This window comes from Danio aesculapii, chromosome 1 (assembly GCF_903798145.1).
Source record: "Danio aesculapii chromosome 1, fDanAes4.1, whole genome shotgun sequence".
Taxonomy (NCBI): Eukaryota; Metazoa; Chordata; class Actinopteri; order Cypriniformes; family Danionidae; genus Danio; species Danio aesculapii.
This window is the reverse complement of record NC_079435.1, coordinates 4,322,358-4,342,356: the sequence shown is the minus strand read 5'-3', so window position 1 is coordinate 4,342,356 and position 19,999 is coordinate 4,322,358. Positions and strand designations below refer to the sequence as shown.

The 19,999-nt window shown below is 36.6% G+C and overlaps 2 protein-coding genes across 2 annotated transcripts; both read right to left on the bottom strand.

Moving 5' to 3' along the window:
- Window positions 1–586: 586 nt before the first annotated feature.
- On the bottom strand, window positions 587–4,811 carry LOC130222745 (C-type lectin lectoxin-Thr1-like). The gene is made up of 4 exons (XM_056455315.1): window positions 4,505–4,811; window positions 4,303–4,424; window positions 2,079–2,182; window positions 587–722 (listed from the first exon to the last, which is right to left on the bottom strand). Exons 1-4 carry the CDS (start codon window positions 4,809–4,811, stop codon window positions 587–589), a joined length of 669 nt encoding a protein of 222 aa, XP_056311290.1.
- Window positions 4,812–9,105: 4,294 nt separating this feature from the next.
- Window positions 9,106–11,295, bottom strand: LOC130230451 (C-type lectin domain family 4 member E-like). The gene is made up of 3 exons (XM_056459501.1): window positions 11,188–11,295; window positions 9,434–9,537; window positions 9,106–9,334 (listed from the first exon to the last, which is right to left on the bottom strand). Exons 1-3 carry the CDS (start codon window positions 11,278–11,280, stop codon window positions 9,199–9,201), a joined length of 333 nt encoding a protein of 110 aa, XP_056315476.1. The 5' UTR covers window positions 11,281–11,295; the 3' UTR covers window positions 9,106–9,198.
- Between the last annotated feature and the right edge of the window lie 8,704 nt (window positions 11,296–19,999).

Below are 19,999 nucleotides of genomic sequence, written 5' to 3'. Positions count from 1 at the left end.
ACTCTTTATTAGGTGTATATATAATTCCGCTGTAATGTCTCGGCTCGTCGGCTGTGTGTGTATTTTAAACATGGCGTTTTTTTTGTTGACGTATCTCTGTAAACCAATAGCGTTCAGCTGCGTGTCTAGCTCCGCCTTTTGGTACCCTTTCTCATGTTTGGTACCCTTTCGAAAGGGTGCCGAAAAAGTGGTACGGTGCGGTTCGGTTTGGTACGCCTTTTGACAGTGGAAACGGCCATAAAAACGTACCAAACCAAACCGTGCCACTCAGTGGAAACGGGCCATAATATTTTCTGTCTTTTAGTAGATATATTATATGAGAGATTTGCTTTGTTTACCAAATAAAGTGAATCTAATTGGATTTGCATTTTAAACATTAAATCAAAGTTAAAAAGATATTACTTTTTATTTCACATATTAAGGTTTTAGTTATGATACTCCCAAAACAATTCCGCAGAAACCCACAGATTTTTACCAAAAATCTCCACAGAAATAGCAAAAAATATCCGCTGATTCCATCGGGCCCTGGTCATAAATAAGCCAATCGCTGTAAGATTCAAAAACATGGCATCACGCGCAATAAAGCCTATTTCTCACAAATCCCTTTCCTCATTTCTGAACATTTCAGATCATTCCAGTTCTTGATGGCGTGTGACGGCAGCATCAGCTCGACGCAATCCTCATTTCCATCTGCATTATTCGGCTCCCATTCCATCCAAAACCTGAATGAAATAAAAGTAGATTTGAAGCTAAAAGTGCCAAAGCTACAAACCTTTGGTACTGCAAAAAATAAAACTGATAATAAGTCATGACAGCATGTGCTTTTATAATACCTAATCGAGATTAACAATGTTTCAGCTTCATGATTCATAAGTTATACAAGATTTAAAGGCACAGTATGCTATTTTTTCTACTAGAGGGTGTGCTTTCACAACAAATAAAGGCCTATTTTAAAAACATCATGACTGAGTGTGGATTTATGGGAGTTGTAGTCCTCATGCTTCATAGACTTCTGCGGAAATCATGTTGATGCATGAGTAAAGTATTCAACACGTATTATTACTGTATAATGGTAGTATAAAGCAGAGTAAAGCTGTAAGTCGTGAAAAGAAAGGAGAGAAAATCAAACCGGAAATCAAGGGTTTGTATGATGTCATTAGCACACACTCCATCTCACTAGTTAAAACGGATGATATCTCTGCATTCCTACAAACATTTAGGATAATGTAAGTACATTCATTTATTTTGCCGAAGCACAGTACCTGATTTATCATGGGTCACCACAGTGGAATGACCCACCAACTCTTGCATATGTTTTACACAGCGTTTTAACTGCAACCCAGTACTGAGAAAATAATTTAAGTTCATAAATCTGCAAATATATATAACACTGTTCTAGTGGGGTTTTGATATTGTAATTAAAAATTCATACACATCATAGGTTTAACTTGATGTTTTAAGTGAGTTTAATGTAATCTCACATGATTTGTAATCTTAAAGCGGCATCTATTATGTAAATAATATGTAAATATGTCTGTTTCATAAGTTTATATACAGATAATATTTTCTAGCTCTCTGAATCTGACCCTTTAAGGCTTTGATCCTAATTGTGGCGTTTTGGTGACTGTCGCTTTAAATTCAAATGAGATTGTGCTCTTTTCAAAAGAGGGCGGAGCTACAAATGCCTGTGTGTCAGCATAGTGGCAGATTCAAAAACAAGACCAACGTCCTATGCTAATGAGGGAGAGATGGTCACTAGTGGGCGGGGCTTTCCCCCTCTGATGACACGTACAAAGAGAGAATGTCAATCAAAGTGTCTCTGCAGACTGTTTTTATCAAGTGTGATTATAAAAAATTAAATTAATAAATGTTTACCATTAGAGGCTGATTATATCCACGCTGCTGACACACAACTGTGCTTAAACTCTTTATAAAAAAAAGATTTTTGTAAAATAGGTATCCTTTTAAAGCGACAACACATTTTTTTCATGGGGTTTGTGGAAGAGTTCAGCTGTTATTCTAGTTTGTGATGGTCTCTGTTTCTATTATAATGTACATCCATAGTGTTTTTGACTTACCCTTGATTCAGTGGTGAATTATCCACCCATGTCATGTTGCCCTCGTCCTCTGTGTCTGACAAACCGATCCACACTCTCTCATCAATAGACGACATTATGAGTTTCTGTGTGAAAATTAAAATATCATTAAGCAAAATATTACATTATACTATACAAATTACTATAGTAATTTATAGTAAATACTATAGTGTTTTTAAACTATGCTATTGTTAAATACTTGCATTCATCTGGTGTGGTGATAATACAGTTGCTATGGTAACACAACAGTCTAAACAAACAACTCAATGCTGTAGTTTTAACTACAGGGTATATTACACTACAATACACCACCATTTACTGTAGTAAAAACTAAAGGATACTACAGCATTTACAGTGCTCAGCATAATTGAGTACAGCCTATTTTGAAAACTTATATTTTTATCCATTTCTCAGTGAATATAGACAAAACAGATTTATTAAACAGGGGTGTCTTTACCAAACAATGACGTAACAACGTGGCTGAACTACCATGATGCATCGTTTGGGAAAAGAGCGATGTAGTGATGAGTGTTTCCCAAAACGCATAGTTTCTCTGTCGCAGATCCATCGCTTGAACCATGTTAGTTATAACGTAAAACGCCCATAATGACTCTCTTAACAGGGCGGAGAAACTACTTCTTTAGAGAAGAACGCCATAATTTATTTGTGCAAATTATATTATTTTACACGCACACGCATTTAAAAAAAATCCAATATTAGTTTTGCTAAACACATGCACTCACTTTCCATATTAATTTAAATATATGTAAATAACACTTATAGAGCCAACGTTTCCTTTACTTATATTATTGAGAATATGTCTATTCTAAAATATAAAATCACTTACAGAAGCTAACACAATATAATCTGTGTTATAATCAATATAATAAATAAAAAATGAGGCGATTTATTAAAAAATGAAATTTTATATTTATTATTTATTAGGAAATAAAAAAAAATCATACTTTAATAATAATTATTATTATTATTAAAGTAGGATATTGTTTATTTATTTATTTTTTAAATCTACTTTTGCAATTTGACACTTGCAAACCACTGCAGAAATGTTCTAACCCAACAGGCCCATTGCATATACAGTACAGATACCTAATTATGAACCTAAATAAAACCATTAACACATGCTAGATATTTTTGTTTTCACAAGCTTTGGAGACGTAACATAAATTCTGCTTGTAAAAAATAGGTCACCTATAGCTATCGTCATGAGCCACGGCTGTGTTCAAAATCGCATCAATGTTTTCAAAGTGCACTGCGAAGGGAACGCAATTGTCAATATGAAGATCGCTAAAACTGAACTGTAAAAATACTTTGAAAGCAAATTACAACTAAGAGTGATGACTTCAATGTTTTTTTTAAATCATTCCAAGTTTAAATGTCAGAATGTTCTAAATGAATAGGGCATAGGGGGGATAACTGGGAATAGAACACAGCCAGGAACTCTGTTTCTAATTACAGCTCCAGAGGTGTAGTTGAAAGTGCACAAGTTTGCGATGCAGTTTGCAAATGTTCGTTGGAACGACGGATTTGGGAAACACCAAATCAACAAACTATGTTTGTAACAACGGAACTTGCGAGCTTAGTTGGCTATCGGAAACACACCCCAGATATATTTATTGAAATAATATTTTAGTCACCAAACAGATTTAGAAACTGAAAGATAACACAATTAAATTCAAGCAAAATATTGAAAAAAATAATTACAACCTACAAAATTTCAACTACATTTTTTTATTTTTTATTGCTTCTTTAGATTTTTCCTCTTTTTTACATTTGTATCTAATATTTATCTATAACATATAAATTTGGCTGTTCTAGTTTTTGGACCGTTACTGTAAGTTATGTTGTTAGATAAGCTCCAGATTTGGCTTCAGTATTGACTAATCTAATGTATATGCACACATTTAATATTGTATAGCGTCCTATTAAAAATATGAATTTAAAGAAAGATTTGTGAGGGGTGTACTTATATATGCTGAGCACTGTATTACAGTTGATCAGTTCACTACAGTTAATACAATAGTATGCTGGAGCGTTCATTAACAGAGTTAAAATACGGTAATATTCATAATATAATAGACTTTCAAAACCACTACAGTTCAAAAACCCTGTTGTATTTACTATGTATTATTAAAGTTTTTCATGTCTTTCTCTCTCCATGACACACAAAATTAAACACACTGCTCACCTGCTTCTCTTCAGTGTTAATAATGACCAAATCAGCTCCGTGATCCCTGCAGAACTGCCTGCTGTCAGACCAGCTCTTGGCTTCATTCGATTTGAAAAAACAAACCGGACCGCACAGGTTTCCTAACAGAAATGCAGCATTTTAAAACTATGCACAAATAAAAATAGGAAACTAAATGGAATGATGAAATAATTAGACTGACCTTGCTTAGTTTTTTCTCTCAGTTCATTAGTCAATGACGTGACTCTGTTTTCTAGCTCCAGTTTCTCCAGACTCAGAGAGCTGAAGTTGTTCTGTAACTGGTTGTTCTGAGCACTGAGATCATCGACTCTGATCTGGAGACTGACAAACACCAGCTGGAGACCAGTGTTGTTGTGCTGTAAGCTGCTGATGGTGTGACTGAGCTCTTCAACTGTGTTCTTGTAAGTCTTTAACAGGTCTCTCTCTGCTGTGATGCTGATGTGCTGCAGTGTGATGACGAGCAGCAGGAGAGCACAAATGAACCCCATGATCACCGACACCACACATCTGCGTCTTCCTAAAAAATAGGAACAAAACCCAAATGTTAGTATTAACCATGGGCGTCACTAGGCCACTTTTAGAGTAATAGCCCCCCTATATTACTAATCAGCCTCCCTTAAGCGTTTGTTATTTGCTTATGAACTGTACACTACTAAATTATCGCCTCAGTCCCCTTTAAATTTATATGAAATAGCGGCAGACTTCTGCTCCTCCATTTTCAACTAGTTTTTTTATTTAATCTGCAAACTGCAGCTGTGCAGAGCGAGAGAACAGGATGTGTGCTTATCAGTAATATTGTAATTATAGATTAGATAAGAGAGTTCTGATATAGTCACAGTAGGAGATTGACAAAAATATCTTCATGCATCATTATCGTTACTAATTTTTTGTCATAAAAGTAAAATTGACTGTGCAGTGTATTGTTTGACTATTGCCACAATTATAACAGCGCAACATAAGATTTAAGCATATGGAATTTCTATACGGCAGAATATTTTAAAAAGTAAACAAATAATACAGTGATTTGGGACAGAGAACTTTGAACGCAGAATCACAGCTTTGATTGGGATCTAATTTAGCAAAACATTTTAGTTTCATCAGAAAATCCTGCCCACCAATTAATAAACTACAATGTAGTTCATATAATTTATTATACACCTCTAAAACGCTTTAGAATTAAACTTATTTCTTCACCTGCTTGTGTTTAATGTAATACTGGGGGCGATGAATAGCTTTTTTCATGTTTTCTGGGAATATCTCCCAATCTACATTTGTTGGGTTAACGTCTCCACCATCTTGTCACAAATTTTGGAAATAACCATTGATCCTGAACCTTACCTTTTCCTATTGAATGATGATTCTTCAGTAACCCTGACTTTGAATCGAAAACAAACTTTTTTTTTTCTCAGGATTAACAGCTGCAAAGACAATCATCAGTTCCTGGTTCCCTCCTAATCTCCTGTTAGTTCAGCAATGGTTATACTACTTTATAGACATTGTTCCACTAGTCCACTGCCTTAATTAACAGAGCAAAGATTTCAACAATCCTTTAATGGAACCAAATACATGACAATTTGATCTCCACTATTAAAACTTAAGTGATTTAATTTAACGATGTAGGAGAAATGATTAAGATGTCTCAGGCAGTGTTGCCAGATTGGGCGGTTTTGAATTTATTTTTGCAAGTAAAAAATGACATAGGTGGGTAGTGAAAATTTGGGCGGTTTTGCAACGACGTGCTCGCCAGCCCCGGTCTGCCCTCATACACTTGTCTTAATCTCCCAAAGAGATGCCATAGCCACCGTTCCTCACATACATATGCTTAGAACAGTGTAGAAATGCTTGAGATCTCCCTCCCCGACACAACATCCCCCTCTCTCCCCAACCCCACCTGCTCCTCAGTCTCAACCTAAGTTATTATAGTCTATTGATTGTTGGACGGCGCTTTTTGGTTTTTTCGACAGCTTTTGGGCTGGAAACAGTCAGCAACATCTGGCAACACTGGTCTCAGAATATAGGTGACAACAAACTTTACTTTCTATTTGATCTGTTTTACAATAATTTTAGTAACTTTTTTTTTTCATTTATGTACTTCTCTAACATATAGTTTTTTTCTTTTATATTTATTTACAGGTTTCTGTATGTAAATATTTATGTGTTTGTTTGTGTACAAATACATAACTTGTCATTTTTTTTTCATATTGTTATCAACCATGCTATACATGTTGAGGAACTCTGCTATTACCATTGTTGATAACCATGTTTATTAAAAACACAATAAAGCAAAAAAAAGTAAACAAATCTTATTCTGTCAATATGTTACATTTAAAAATATAAATACTTTAAAATATAAATAATATAAATAAATACTATAAAAACATTGTTAGCCACCCCATCTACAGTATGCTTTAAGTTAAACTTACGTTGATTTCCGTCTTCATCTTTGCGGCGACTCTGTGTTCGGGCCACTGATGGCTGGTTAATATCACTGCGTTGAACGTAAAAGTTACCTGATGACATTATTTTCTCTTACTTATAGTCTTACTGTAAAGTACAGTATGTGTGCACAGATGAGCTGTTTTATTTGAATAACGTGTACCGTGTCTTTAAATAGTACCAGCCCTACACAGGAAGTGGTTTCATTAGCTCAGAAGCAGAGAAATCTAGATTTTCTTTCCCACTTTGAAATTCTCACGCTTTGATTGAAGGTTTATTATACATTTAATCTGACATAGTCAAAGCAATATAAGTCAGCCACACTTTAACAGGCTTAAATACTGAAGATGTCTATAATCATGACAGATAAATAGAAAAGAAAATAGACAGATTGGTGACAGTAGGAAATACTGACTTAGATGATTTCCTGTTTATCGCTATCAAACAAGATGGCATCAGGATATGCTCAGTATCTCCTCACACTACTGTTAGTGGCCTACAAACCCCAATAAACTAGTTTACTGTGAATCTATTTGTTGGGCACGATGCAGAGATTAGCTGTTGTACATTATAAAATGGTTATTCCATCGATTTTAACTAAATTTAGACTAAAGTTAGATTAAAGGGCACCTATTTGACCCCTTTTTCCAGATTTAATTGAAGTCTTTTGTGTCTCCAGAATGCGTGTGTAAAGTTTTAGCCCAAAACTCTCATCAGTTTATTTATTATATCTTTCAGAACGTTGGATTTTTCTGCTCTGAACACACTGTAGCTGTTTTTGTGGCCTGTGCCTTTAATGCTGGTTCTCCCCACCCACCGTTCCCATGTACCTGTCAGAGTGTGCCTCAATCTCCGCCTCGGCTGCGTTAGATAAACAGCACAGTGACAGACATGAAGAAATACTACAGTAAGAACTTTACAATGATTATTTGATGTATTTGTTGTGGAATTGCAACGATGAGTCACACACAATGTTGTTCTCAAACACACACACACACACACACACAGTGCGCGGCATTTAGCTTTGCACTGCTTTTTGCACAGCAAATGAGACAGGATACAGGTTAATAGTCACTGCTGTATGGATATCCATTGTTAATGTACAAAATAAATCTGATTTAACATTCACAATCCAGGATTGACGTGTCCTCTTTTATAATTGTTCAGACACGCAGCTGTGCTGATTAAGTAAAGATGTAAAATCGCTGTAGTTCATTTCAAACATGTGTAACGGAGGCCAGCTAGTAAGTGCCTCACCTCACTCCTCTGACCTCTAAAGGTGCTCTATCGACTATCACTAGAGGCCATTTTAGCCTCCTTGGTAGAGCAACCGACTCCCATGCAGAAGGTCGCCAGTTCGATACCAGCTTGGAGCGGGTTGGGTGGCGTAGGACCGGCGGTGTTACACATTTCAAACACGTTTTAAACTTGAAAAACTCACTCTTAATCACATTTGATGATGATTGATGATCACACACTCACGCACACTTAGGTACATCAAGAATACATATTAGTACCTAAAAAGTACAAAAGTGTTGCTCTTAAAATTTTTATGTACTAATATATACTTTTAAGGTACTAATATAGACCCTTTAAGTACAAATGTGTACCTTTTGAAAAGGTACCACCCTAGTGACAGCTCGCTTACCTTTATTTCTGAGAGTGCAGAGAGCTCATCTAATCTTTTAATCCCAGTTGCTTTTTCGCAAGTCCTGTCTTGTGGATATGATTATATGTGTTACTATGGAGACATGTTAATCTGTCAATCAATTCAGTGGGTGAGGAAACCGAACTCCTATGTCACATTGCGGTCGGCCTCAACATGGGAGGGATTTGGATGCTATTTTAACATCAGGAAGTAAAAAAAAGAGACTTATTGTTTTTATATCCCCTCAATATGACTGTGGACACACTAAAACTACTCACCGTTCTGTCTAAACAGCTTACAAACGATGATTTTCACCATACGTGCCCTTTAAACTTAAGAAAATTAAATAGTTTCTTGGACTCAGTACTGACAATGTTTGGTTGCAAGGTAAGTCACAGAGTAAAATGTGAAATAAAATCAAACTGCTGCAGATTTACAGTGCAAACAATATTACATGACCATTTTATTAAAACAGCCAGCAATTTAACAAGCTTTCATAAATTCATACATAGAGTAAAATAGGGACTTCTGCATCGCAGTGATTGCCAACATTATCAGAAGAATATGAGAAGCAAAACATTATTCATAATTATTGCAAGAAAAAAATGACATGTGTTCTAACAAAATTTAACATCAAGAGCTACTATTAGTTAGCATTAGTTAACTACATACAACTGTTTTAAACAACTATCTTGCAGACAGGACTCTTAGCCAGAAAGAGTGCAATAAAAATATTCAAAATCAAAAATTTGACTAATGAAAATTAAATATTAAAGACCAAGTAACTGGTGCTATTTCTCACAAACACATTTTCTCCCAGCTAAACAAGGGATGTCATTCCAATTGTTCAAGACAGATTTTCCAGGATTCAGTTCGACACAGTCCTCATTTCCCATTGCGTCATTGGGCTCATTTATCTCCCAAAACCTGCAAGACAACCAGAATCGGCTCTTGAACAGATCTTAAAGTATTAACTCCACAACCTTGAATAAGAAGAAACATGGTTTCTGAGTATTTCTGACTTACCCTTGATTCAGTGGTGAATTATCCACCCATGTCATGTTGCCCTCGATCTCAATATCAGACAAACCGATCCACACAAACTCCTGGACGAATGATGATATGAACTTCTGTGAGTGATTAAGAGACAACAGTGAATCATTATTACACCTGATGTCTTTATCTGATTTTAAGTGCCTGACAAGACAGTAGTAGTATTAAAAAGGCTTGAGCAACAACAGCTGAAAGTAATAAATCAAATATGATTTTTTTGTGTGTGTGTGTGTGTGTGTGTGTGTGTGTTTGTGCAGCATTTATTTCCCAAGGATTGTTATAAATGTATCTTTGATGTGTGTGTGTTTTATTTTTATTTATGCCAGTGGACCTTAACCTTTTTATCACCGTGGACCGGTCAATGCCTGTCAATTTTACCTCGGTTTTATGTATGGATAAAATTTTTGGGTGTTCTGTGTTTGTCTGAGATAATTAGTAGACCAAAATGTGGATATTCCATTATGTGCGGATCCATTCCTTGGCAGTTGGCGGGTCCTTCACTGGGCCTTATCCCCTTAGCAAAGAAACGTCCCAAAGATGTCTGTTTTTTACTAATTTTGCTGCGTGTGGGTTAAATTTGGGCACTCAAATGACCGAGAAGCGAGGAAATACGGTCGTTTTTCAAAATAAAAGACTTTTCAAAATAAAAGATCATTCAGATGCAGATGAAACGGAAATAACCTACAGACGCTTGCTAGCATTTTGCTTAATAATTTATTACCTGAGACCCGTTTGTGTTCTGACCTCATGTGCTTGGTTGTATACTATGCTATGCTATACTATATTAATAAAGTGTTTAGACTTTTGAAAACACTGTTGTAACACATTGAGCCACTAAACATTGTTTTCATGATGTTTTTCTACAGGAGGAAAATGTGAATTACTTCCAAACACTTCAAATATAGTCTGTGTTAGTAAATGCAAGACTATTTAAGAAATTCAGGCATAAAACTGTATGACAACACTTCAGATTACTGCTCTAGAGCCTACAGCTAATTCTGGAGTGCTTTACAGCTCTAAAGAAAACTATTAATGATAAATGATCTTAAATAAAACAAATGCGTTTATAGAGATGGTATATAAGTGTATAATTTCACTCACCTGGGAAATGGAGGCCACGTGAATGGTTTGTGAGCACAATTAAATGCACACAGCATCCCATATCATCTGATAATTGTAAGAAATAAGTCCAAAAGGCAGCTGACTGTGTAAAGCCACATAAAACAAAATAAAAATACGAGTATATGCTATGTTCAGCAGCTAATCAGCCGGAATCAGCTGAGGTGAAGTGACAGCGACCAGCGAGACCTAGCTGTCACTCAAGTGGCCACGCCCTTAATTATGCAGACTTAATATAACCTAATATAAACAAAACGGATGAGTTATAAAAAAATTCACCCCCCTCACAGTTGTCATGAAGGGTAATATTAGCTATATGAACCAAAATCTGTCTTTGTACCAGGCTGTAAACACTTTTTTCTGCTGTAAAGTTGGCCATTTTAACAGTGGGTCAATAGAAATTTGCTCTATTATGGAGGCCGGACTAGCAGAATTTCGATGAATTGGAGTTTCAGTTACTTCTGTATTGGATTCACGAGGGAGAGCGGGAGCTTGCCGCTTAGTTCCACACAGTTCCTTTATGTTGTCCCAACACAAATAATATTTAATTCACTTTTTTAAATGACTATTTACATTACAATTGTTATTTTTTTTGCCATTGATCTCACCTGCTTCTCTTCAGTGTTAATAATGACCAAATCAGCATCACGACTCCTGCAGAACTGCCTGCCCTGAAACCAGCTCATCGGCACAGGGGACATGAAAATCCTGCCTTCTTTGCCTTTCAATAAATATGCACACATAAGGTAGTTTTAAATATATATATATTTGTGTTATAAAGTGCAGTTATACACAAAAATTTATTTATACAAACCCTTTTCCAATAATTTCCTTAATGCAGTCTCCAGCTCCAGCTTCTTCTGACTCAAAGATTCAACACTTTGCTGTAACTGACTCTTCTCCCCAGTTAGCTCCCTGACTCTTGTGTCCAATTCCAGTTTCTTCTGACTCAAAGAGTTGAAGCGGTTCTGCAGCTCGTCCTTCTCGATCATTATCTCACTGTAGTTGCTCTGTAAGCGGTTTATGGTTTCATTGAACTCCTCCAATGTGTTTTTGTAGCTCAGGTTTAACAGTCGTGTCTCTCTTAGTGTGATGAAGACCAGCAGAAGAACACAAATGAGCCCGAGAATCACCGTCACCAACAGCAAACATCTGCATCTTCCTGATAAATGAATAGACAAAATGGTAAAACTAATGGACTGTGCTCAAAGTCAAACGCTCAATAGATTGCTGAAATCATAAGCCCTGTTGGATACATGTGCAGCTTTTTTCAAGTTAGAAGTAAAGTTGGCAGGGAAGAGTCAATCTCGAGCAATACTCATTTTCAGAGGCAGTGTACAGGCAGAGAGAGGCAGCTAACAACAACAACATTCATTTATTTTCCTTCACCTTAGTCCTTTACTTATCAGGGGTCATCACAGCGGAATGAACCGCCAACTATTTCAGCATATGTTTTACATGGAGGATGCCTTTCCAGCTGCAACCCAGTACTGTGAAACACCCATACACTCTCACATTCACACACGCACTCATACACTAGGGCCAATTTAGTTCATCAATTCCCCTACAGCGCATGTGTTTGGACTGTGGGGGAAACCAGAGCACCTGGAGGAAACCCACACCAACACGGGGAGAACATGCAAACGCCACACAGAAACGCTAAATGGCCCAGCCGGGACTCAAACTAGTAACCTTCTTGTCATGAGTCGACAGTGCTAACCACTGAGCCGCCATGACACCCTCAAACAACAAGAAGAAGACATAAAAGCTGAGATAATGTCAATCATACATAGGAAGGCATTGCAACAAGGAGAAGCTCTCCGACGCATCATCTGACAGCTATATTGAAGAGCAGAATGTAAACAATGCAGCTCATTGTGGACACGTAACCCCATCTGCATTTCTGGAGAGTGCGAATTATGTAGCCTGAGGTACGTCTGGCTGCATTTCTCCTGTAAAATTTAACATTACGGGGCGGTGTGATGCCGCTGACAGCTTCTGTTCCTCTTTATGCTACTGCTGACCGCTTACCTCCGTATGAATGGCTTTTCTGGTGTTACCAGTTTGCCGGTACTCACCGCGAATGCCAGCAGACTTGAAAATGACAATGAAAGGGTTTATGTCTGGCGAAGAACAGTTCTAGTAATATATATATATATATATATATATATATATATATATATATATATATATATAAAAGACCAGGCTGAGAACGTTTTAAAATCTGAAAACGTGGAAAAAATCATGCAGTCACAGCTGCTTTTCTATTTTAAGATTAGCTTTTGAAAACGCTATGGGGTTGGGTTTAGGGGAGTGGATGAGTCAGACAGTCATCTGAAGTGTGTGTTGTTGCGCACTCTGGTGGATTCATGTGAGAAAAGGACGCGCAAATGGCACGTATGAGAGAAATTTGAGATCATAAAAAAAGTGTACACAGCGACCTCTAGTGTACTCATGAAAACAAATACTGCAAGCAGACATACCTCCGAGTACGTATTTCACACTCTACAAAAATGTAGACAAGGGTATGAATCCACAATGAGCCTGGGTCGAACGATGCTACTAAATTTAAATGATTATTGTTATTAGAAATGCTCTATTACTCTCATGGTTTAAGGTGTACTATTTGGTCAGAGCGAAAAAAAGTATAGTAAACTGCTTAAAGTTATTAGTAGGGCCAGACAGAATCTGTGGACATTTTTTGCTAATTCTGCACAGAATTTTGTTAAAAATCTGCAGATTTATGCGTAATTATTTTGGGAGTATCATAACTAAAACCTTAATATATTAAATTAAAAAATAATAACTTTTTAACTTTTATGTTTACAATGCAAATCCAATTAGATTCACTTTATTTGGTAAACAAAACAAGTCTCTCATATAATATCTCTACTAAAAGACAGAAAATATTACTGTACACACTGTATTGTACATAAATCAGATGAACATTTTCATATTAGTCAATAATATTACTGTAATTCATTTAAAAACTGAATAAATATAAATTTACACACATTTACTCAAGTAAATAAAGAGAATTAATGATCGGCTAATCAATAACTAATCAAGCAGAAGAGACAAAAAACTTCCATATTTGACATATATATTCATTGTTCGCTTTTGTAGGACAGCAAGTGTTCACAGCTGAGTTGTGGTTAAAAGGTAGGTATGGTTGCTTTTCTGAAAATAGTGCTAAAACCAAAACAGGAAGTGGCTCCTTTAGTTTAGAGAAAGAGAATAAATGTTAAACATTTCGAATAAAGACTCGTAGACTGTTATAACTGGTGCAGTGTATTGAGTAGAAGGAAATGTATAATGTTTTAAGCCTTAAAGAGCCCCTATTACACATGAAATAGGGTCATATTTAGATTGTAAGGGTCTCCAACAACAGTCTAATATGCATGCAAGGTCAAAAAACACTTTTATGGTCTTATAATCTGCATTTATTTTTACTTAATTATCTCAGTGACTCCCAAATGATTCGTTCAGTGATTCATTTGTTGCCAAACTCCTCCTTAGCGCGAAGCTAATCTGTGCTGATTGGACCGATGACAGCCTGCTGCGATTGGTCGACACTGACTGCCTTCAGCACGAGACAGAGTGAAATGCCCAGCAGATAATCAACAATATAAAAGTAGTCACAGTGCATACACGCTTCAAAGTTTTTAAGCAAAACTAATCAGATGGCGCTCTGTGGTGCGGCAGAAAAATGAACAGTGTCCCGAGTCGTGGCTGGGCGCCGCTGACAGCCGCCGACTTGCGGCGCCGATGTGTGTACCCCGATAGAAATCTATGTTTAGAATTCTGAAATGTATGGTGCTTCTGGTGTGCAACCTGCTTCATAGTGTAAGGCGTGGATTTTGGCTCCCAGTGGGTGAATGTAAATACAGACGATGGACTTGAAAATACCGACGACTAACAATTTTATTGAGCAAAAACTCCAAGAACTGGGGAGGAGATCAACACGAGTCTCCTAGCCCGTCACACTCTACCTGTTCTTTTTTCACACACACACGCACACACACACACACAACCCTCCACAGCAATGGCCATAGCAACGACAAACGGCAGTGGAACACCAGCTCACAAACGCATTTAACGTTTTCAATGTGGCTTCGATATGAGAATATAAAGAGTTAACCTGATACAGTACACGCGGTTACAAGTAACAAAACACAACTAAATACATAATTTGCAAGCTAGAGTAAACGAGGCAACAATTTTAATCGCACGTACTTACACTGGTGAAATGGAGGAAGAAACTTGTTCATGATTCACTGATCTATGTTCTGACATAGTCCCTTACATCCATAGTCTTTTCAGATCCTTCCTTTAACAAACGGCTGATGAATTCTTCTTCTTTGAAGCACTATGAGTCGACTCTTTTATAGATGAATCAATAGTTTTAAACACTGTACACTTACAGATTTAAGCCTTAGCTGGATATTTCACTTCACTTAGAGCTGTGTTACACACTACATGGAGGGCCATTTTCAAAAATCCATAAGAGGGGCTCTTTAAAAGACAGAGATGCCTTTATGTTTACATTTAATAAACTCTAGATGATGACAAAATGGATGACAAAAAAATGATCCTGCCTCTTTCAGCTTTGACTTTTAAAAACAGTCAAATCTATAGTAAGGCGTGGATTTTAGCTGCCAGTGGGTGAATGCAAATAAAGACTATGGACTTGAAAATACTGATGACTAACTATTTTATTGAGCAAAAACTCCAAGAACTGTGGAGGAGATTGACGCGAGTCTCCCAGCGCGACACTTCACCTGCTCTTCCCCTCTTTTTTTTCCACACACCCACACAAACCCTCCTCCGCAAAGGACACGACACCAAAATAAAAGTCCTCAACAGAAACATTCAAGAACAGAATACAATGCATATCAAACAAACAGCTTCACACTATTTTGTCTAGAAAAGATTTTGAAAAAATAATCCATGCTTTTATTACCACTAGATTGGACTATTGTAACTCATTATACAGGATTAGTCAGAAAACCTCATCTCGGTTACAATTAGTTCAAAATGCTGCTGCAAGGCTTTTAACAGGTACCAGAAAACATGGTCACATTACCCCCATTTTATGCTCTCTGCACTGGCTGCCTGTGCACTATCGAGTCACTTTTAAAATGCTTCTCTTGTTTTTTAAATCTCTAAATGGCCTGGCACCTTCTTATCTGTCGGACATGTTGATTGAGCATCAGCCTGGTCAGTCTCTTGACTGACCGTGACCGTGCTTTCGCAGTAGCTGGTCCTAGCTTGTGGAATGCTCTGGCCCTCTGTATTAGATCTGTTTCATCCCTGTCTGTTTTTAAATCTAGGTTCAAAACTTACCTCTTTAATTTGGCATTTTATCAGTGAAAATTGTCTGTTTTAGCTATAATTTTTAGAATAATATATATATATTTGTTTTTTCTCTGTTATGCTCTGTACTGTGCAGTACATTGGTCAACCTCTGGTTGTGTTAAATAGTGCTATATAAATAAATTTGACACTGACATAGACAAAAGGATATTCAGATATATTTATTCAGAGCATATCTTGGGATTGGTGCTTAGTGAGGAGTGAGTGGATGGAGAAGAGAAGAGGATAGAAATAATGGGGTAAAAAGATATTAGGCAGAAACATCTAGAGGACTCAATAATCTGATCATAGTTCCGGGTTGTGTACTTGGGTGGAAAATGGCTGACAAAGTGTATAACCCACAGTCTATACAGGGTCTTGGGTAAACATACAAGGAACAAACACAGTCAACTAAGTGATAACCAAGTATAAATGAGAAGGTGTAAAGAACTACAATGAAAGGTTTAAAAATAAAACAGAAGCACAGGGCAACATAACAAAACGTAATCCTTAGTAACAATTCAATGCATATTTTATAAGGTTCAAATGAAAAGCGAAATTAAAAATATATATATTCCAGGTTAATACGGTCTATAAAATACAAACACTGACTCATTATTCTTTACTAGATCTCTCATTTCCTAAAACAACATTATATCTGCTTTACATTTAAATTAATTGGCTTACTGCGCGTCTGAGCTTCATCCTGGCAGTCACTCTGTGCTCCAGGTCCACGTGTATACTTAATATCACAGTCTTCAGGATTTTCATAAATTGTCTCTATTTCCATTGTTTGCTCTCATATACGACAGCAAGTGTTCACAGCTGAGTTGTGGTTGAAAAGTAGGACTGGTCTTTTTTTAAATAGTGCCAACCCAAAACAGGAAGTGGCTTCATTAGTTTAGAAAAAAAACACTTTGAGACTTGCTTATGGAGGACTCATACATCCTTTGACTATAACTGAGATCTATAACTGGAGATTTGTATTGATGCAAATAATACAACATAAGCTCATTATGCAACACAGGCTCATTGTGAAAACGTAGCCCTGCGGACGTTTCTGGAGACAGCGAATTACGTAGGCGTACTTAATTTTTTTAAACGAACGCTATGGGGCGGTATGACGCCGTTCCTTTTCATGCTTACCAGCTGACCGATTACCTCCGTATGGACGGCATTCCGGCTGCAACCAGCTTGTCTCGTTAGTGCGCCACGTCCGTTGGCGGATTTGAGATGCAGAGAGGAGTTGACCACGAAGACGGGGGTTCAAGTTCGGTGAGGAGCAGTTCCAGAAAGCAGGTAAGACGAAAACAGAATACAAAATATAAAACAAACAAGTGAATAGCAGGGTGAGAATGTGGTAAAATCTGGAAACGTGGTAAAATAAATAAATAAATAAATCAGACGAGGGCTTTTATTTTTTTGGATTGCTTTTGAAACGTGTTGGTTGGGTTTAGGGAAGTGGGTGGGCGGGTCAATTGATAAAATTTGTTGGGTTTAGGGAAGGGGGAGGGTGGGTCAGCCAATCGTTCACTCAGTCAGTCAGAAAGTCTGTCAAAAAGTGAGTCGACAGCGGCCTCTGGTGGGTTTATGCGAGAACAGCAGGCGCGAATGGCACTCACAGGAAATTTGAGATCTCAAAAAGCATACACAGCAACCTCTGGCAGATTCGCGAAAACAAAAACTGCAGAAAAACGTGTTGCCGGGATGTATTTCGCGGTCTCCAGAAACGTCCGTGGACGTACGTTTTCAGAATGAGCCTGGGTTGTCATTATGAAAACGTAGCCTGTATGAAAACGTTATGTAGTCAGAAGTATGTATGACTGCACGCCTACTAGCTGACTGCTTACCTCTGTGTGGACAGCTTTCTCGCTGTTACCAGTTTGTCCAGTAGCTCGCCATGTACGTCGGAGGACTTGAGATACAGAGAGGGCTCTGTAAACTGACTGACTGATCGACTGATCCACCCTCATCCTTCCCTAAACCCAACCCAAGTGTTTTCAAAAGCACCAATTGACCAGCCCACCCACCCACTTCTCTAATCCCAACCAACAGTGCTTTTAAAAAAAATCCAGAAAAGCAAAAGCCCTCGCCTGATTTTCACCACGTTTTCAGATTTTACCACATTCTCACCTTGTTATTTACTTGTCTATTTATTTTTTTGGTTTTGTTTTACCTGCTTTCTGGAACCATACTTTGCCGCATTCGAACCTCGATGTTGTGGTCAGCTCCTCTCTGCGTCTCAAGTCTGCCGTTGTACATGGCGAGCAACCAGACAAACTGGTAACAGCGGAAAAGCCGCCCCATAGCCTTCGTTTTAAAGACCAAATGCAGCCATACATACTTCTGGCAACATAATTCACAATCTCCAGAAATGTATATAGGGCTACGCTTTCAGAATGAGCTTATGTTTGCTACATCATGGCGCGGTTGGCCTCAAAATTGCTGGCATTTGTATTTAACATGATAATATTTATAAAAAGACCTGTTTTCTTTATACCACTCTAATATGACTGCACACACTACACCTACACATATTTTTTTCCAAACAGCTTCCAAACTGTTGATTTTTTTAGGAACATTTTAAAGAACATAGACGTCCTAATGTTTCATTATATTTCTTAAATTCAAGATTATGACAGCAGGATATATACATATATATGTATATATGTATATTATATATATATCTATATATAGATAGATATCTCTATCTATCTATCTATCTATCTATCTATCTATCTATCTATATATATATATATATATATATATATATATATATATATATATATATATATATATATATATATATATATATATATATAGATAGATATCTCTATCTATCTATCTATCTATCTATCTATATATATATATAGATAGATATCTCTATCTATCTATCTATCTATCTATCTATCTATCTATCTATCTATCTATCTATATATATATATATATAGGCATTTAAACATGTATATCTAGGGGTCAGTGTTCTGCCATGTGTATAGGATGGCATTCATAAATATAACAAGCAACATAAATTTTTGAAATGTAGAAAAATAAATAATGAGTAAGGTTAGAGACAAATTTGCTGGTATGGGGAAGTTTAAGGGTGAGTTAAGGTGTAAGGGGTGGTCAACAGTGTATTTATAAATGTAATTACAAAAATTTATTACAGATGTAATTACATGCAGGTATTTAATCAGTCATAAGTACAATGTAAAACAAGTATTTACACAATAAGTACATTGTAACAAATTATTAATTTCATTGTTAGTTAAGGCCACTAATAAAGGGGGACCATCATGTCTAATCATTCTCAAATCAAATTTGAAATCTGAACATCCATATTTTGTACATTACAGACAATAGTACAATAGGTTTTGACATGATAAAATTCAGCTGATGGTGTCCTGACATACACGTCATGACAATAACAATGATGCCATAAAATAAAACATAAAACTCAGCAAATTACTGCACTTAGCAAAATTTATTGGTGGAAGTTTCACAAACCGCTTTTCTTTGCAGTGAGCATGGCAGATCATTCCAGCTCCTCAGGAGATTCTTTTCAGGCCTCATTTCAATGCAGTCCTCACCCGAGTCATCATTTGGCTCACCATCGTCCCAAAACCTGAATAACACAGGTCAGTTTTTTTGATGATTTAGCACCCCCTAATTACACTTAGACATCCGAAATGTTAAAATTTAGCATTCCTTGATTTACCAGAAAACAATTGAGAAACTTCGCAAGCAATTTTATGCATGGCTACATACTCAACACTTCGTCACCTTGGAATTATAAGGTTCTGTCTGCGTTCTGAATCATTTTAGATATTGAGCTTCAAAGTTTTTGCACTCCATAGCAAACAGTATGTGTGTAACATTTGCTTTTTGAAATAAAACGTCTTAAAATGTAATCAATTTATAAAAAAAAACAATAAAAATAAATTGTCATTTAATAATAAAAAAAATAATAATAAATAAATTGTCATTTAATAAGAATATGTCAATAAGTCAATTTTGACAAAAATGTCAGATAGAACCTTATAATTCTAAGGTGACCACTTGTTA

What these genes read in the sequence shown, in the direction of transcription:
- LOC130230451 (XM_056459501.1), bottom strand. Translation starts at nt 11,280, where the DNA reads ATGTCCCCTGTGCCGATGAGCTGGTTTCAGGGCAGGCAGTTCTGCAGG. An exon ending in TTAACACTGAAGAGAAGCAG is followed by an intron (nt 9,538 to 11,187) that starts GTGAGATCAATG and finishes AATCACTCACAG; the next exon opens with AAGTTCATATCATCATTCGT. An exon ending in AATTCACCACTGAATCAAGG is followed by an intron (nt 9,335 to 9,433) that starts GTAAGTCAGAAA and finishes GTTGTCTTGCAG; the next exon opens with GTTTTGGGAGATAAATGAGC.
- LOC130222745 (XM_056455315.1), bottom strand. Translation starts at nt 4,811, where the DNA reads ATGGGGTTCATTTGTGCTCTCCTGCTGCTCGTCATCACACTGCAGCAC. An exon ending in GAGAGAAAAAACTAAGCAAG is followed by an intron (nt 4,425 to 4,504) that starts GTCAGTCTAATT and finishes CATTTCTGTTAG; the next exon opens with GAAACCTGTGCGGTCCGGTT. An exon ending in AATTCACCACTGAATCAAGG is followed by an intron (nt 723 to 2,078) that starts GTAAGTCAAAAA and finishes TATTTCATTCAG; the next exon opens with GTTTTGGATGGAATGGGAGC.